The following is a 2,716-nucleotide window of genomic DNA, read 5'->3' as shown; positions in this document are numbered from 1 at the left end:
GAAACTTCCCGAAGTAATTGTACGATCATGTAGGACACTCGTGGAATTCATCAAGTATGTTGCCGTTGTTTCGATATGTTTTCTGCTTTGCTTAAAATTTCAATTCATGATCCTTTAAAGCGGTAACTTTGTATAAGCCCCTATTCACATCACACACACCCATCCTAATCTAATGGTTGTATCCGGATCATTCAATTACAACGTGAGTTAAAATTGAGATTTTCAGTTACACATGAGTTTTAACTGAGATGTACATAGAAACTGTAACTGAGATTTACATAGAAACTGCAGTTAAGAAAAGTGACCTAGCCCCTCTCGCGACCCGCGCCGCCCCCCTGCGGCGGCCGGGCGCGCACCTCCGCGACCCGCACCTAGCCCCCTCCCCTCCTCTCCCCTTCCGCCGCCGTCGGCGTGAGCCGCCGGGCCTTGCCCGTGCGGTGCCGGCGGTGGCGGGTCGGACTTTACCCGCGACTTGACAGAGGCGAGGGGGCCTCGGGACGGCGGCGGTGGACTCGGGCGGCGGCGGTGCGGCGCAGCGGCGTGGTTTCCGCGCGCTGGGGTAGTCGGAGGTGCGGCGGCGTCGCCGTTGGCGACGGCACGGCGCGGCCAGGGTGGTGGCGGCGGATCCTGCTCCGCCCGGATCTGGGCCAGTTCGGGCCCCATCTGGGCTGGGCGGGCCGTAGCTCCCCCTGACCGGCGGCGGTGCTCCTGGGTTCTGGTGGTGCTGGGGCGGTGGTGGCAGGGTGGCGGCGGCGCCATGGCCGGCTAGCAGCAGCTTGGCGGCGTGGGCGTACCGGGCCAGGCGGGCCTGGTTGTCCCGTGCTGCCATGTCCGGTCGGCTCCCGCGATTGCGGTGGAGGTAGTTCCCTCCCGCTATGATATGGTGTTGCTTCCCCCGGCCCTGCCATCTTCGGTCACCTTGTCCTAGGCCCTGCGTCGAGGACCACCGGGGAGACAGCGAGGATGACGTCAAGATCGTGGTGGCGCATGCTTGTGGGCGGTTGTTTGGGCGGAGCACTTCGGATGAACGGGGTGGTGGTGTTGGGGTTGGGAGAAATCCTTGTTGGCTTTGCCGACGCCGTCGCGGTGACGCCCGAAGGCGCCGCCTTGCCTTCCTGGAGGGCGGCGGGTGTATCCCGCCCAATCCCCTCCGTGGACCGGGGGAAACCCTAGGATTAGTCCGGACAGCAGCGGCGTCATCGTCGTCCTCCTTGTTGAAGGTGTTGTTTGGTACACGGTAGTTCGGAGTGCTAGGAGTGTGGTAGGACTTTTCCGGGAGGCGCAGCGGTGGCGGGTTGTCCTCGTTCTTGTCGATCTGCCGGTGTTGGCATTCTTTTCTTTTTCTTTTTTCTCTGTTGGTTCCTTTGGGCTTGGTTGTGCTGCGGCCCCAGCATGCTTGTTGTATCGTGGTTGCTATATTAATATAGCGGGGCGAAAGCCTATTTCGAGGAGGAGAAAAGTGACCTAGGCGATTGGAGGCTTAACATGTGTTGCAACTGAGAAAAAAATAGATCAAACTGATACAGCTGAGATTCAGTTTGTCTAAACTAAAAGTTAATTCTGGATCGAGTGAGAATTATTCACTTGTTTAAAAAGACAAGCACACACGACCGACCGAGCTATAAGGAAGTTCTCTCTTCTTTCTTCTTGCCTGTCGAAAGCATGCATTCGTGTTCAGTTCAAGTTCAACTGATTCGGTGTCAAAAAGGACTAAGCACATCGTTGTCATGTTTCTCTGTTCATGCTCTTTTATTCTCTTCGCATCGTCTTGCTATGTGGTGCTGCAGGCCTGCAATGTCGTAGAAACTATGCTGAAGCGCGCGGCACGTATCTTCTCTACGTCTCTTCAAGGTGAGACGTACTGTGGACTGTGGAGGCGCCGGCGCGAGATACTCCTGCCGAAGAAGCATCTGGTCATGGTCTTCTACAGGGTAATCCATCAGAATCTTCTGGCGCAGAGGAAGAAATTGCGAGACCCAAGATCCAGCACCTTCTCGTCAGGGTTCAGCGCTGCACAAGAAACCAAGAATCCATCGCGTCAGCGATGAGCGATTGATTCAGTGGACGGGAGATCAGTTTGAGAAATCGAACGAGGTTCTCTTACCGTCGAGGGAGTACTTGGAGAGATGCAGCTCGAACCGTGCGGCCGCTTCGAAGTCTTTGGCGTCGGCGGGGAGCGGCGGCCTGCGGGCCTCGGCGACGTAGGCGGCGACGGCGGCGCGCGCGAGGTCGGCCACGGTGGCGTCGGCGGCCAGCACGACGTGCACCGGCCACAGGCTCCGCTCCACCGTCACGTTCACCAGCAGCCGCGTCAGCCGCGGCGCCGGCCTCTCCGCCAGCACCGCCAGCGGGTGGCCCAGCAGCGCCGTTCCGGCCGGCGCGTGCACCACGGAGGTCCTCATGGCGACAGCGAAGGGTGAAAGGAGACGATGGATCGATAGATATGCTAGCTACCCTCTAGTCCACTAGTACGTTTGCTACGCCGGCGCCGCGTCCTGTCGATGTTTCTGCACTGACAACCATACATATATACACGCCCGTGCGTGCGTGCTCGTGGACGAAATCGATATGGTTTTGATCGCGAGATGCCTGGAGACGAATGAACGGGGTGCAGGTGGAGCCATGAGCGAGGCGGCACGTACGCACGATACGAAGCCACGAATGGAGGGATTACGCGCGCCATGACGGGGACGGCGCTGCGTTCAACCGGGGGAGG

The 2,716-nt window shown here is 58.7% G+C and overlaps 1 protein-coding gene across 1 annotated transcript; it reads right to left on the bottom strand.

The window, feature by feature from the left end:
* Positions 1-1,497: 1,497 nt before the first annotated feature.
* Positions 1,498-2,515, bottom strand: LOC127311408 (uncharacterized protein At4g22758). The gene is made up of 2 exons (XM_051341833.2): positions 2,105-2,515; positions 1,498-2,010 (listed from the first exon to the last, which is right to left on the bottom strand). The coding sequence occupies exons 1-2, from the start codon at positions 2,400-2,402 to the stop codon at positions 1,940-1,942; spliced, it is 369 nt and encodes a 122-aa protein (XP_051197793.1). The 5' UTR covers positions 2,403-2,515; the 3' UTR covers positions 1,498-1,939.
* Between the last annotated feature and the right edge of the window lie 201 nt (positions 2,516-2,716).

Source organism: Lolium perenne, chromosome 7 (assembly GCF_019359855.2).
Source record: "Lolium perenne isolate Kyuss_39 chromosome 7, Kyuss_2.0, whole genome shotgun sequence".
Lineage (NCBI taxonomy): Eukaryota > Viridiplantae > Streptophyta > Magnoliopsida > Poales > Poaceae > Lolium > Lolium perenne.
This window is presented reverse-complemented; position numbering and strand designations above follow the sequence as displayed.

Excerpts from the sequence above, each read along its gene's own strand:
- LOC127311408 (XM_051341833.2), bottom strand. The coding sequence starts at position 2,402 with ATGAGGACCTCCGTGGTGCACGCGCCGGCCGGAACGGCGCTGCTGGGC. Across the intron at positions 2,011-2,104 it reads CTCCAAGTACTCCCTCGACG|CGCTGAACCCTGACGAGAAG; the intron begins GTAAGAGAACCT and ends TTTCTTGTGCAG.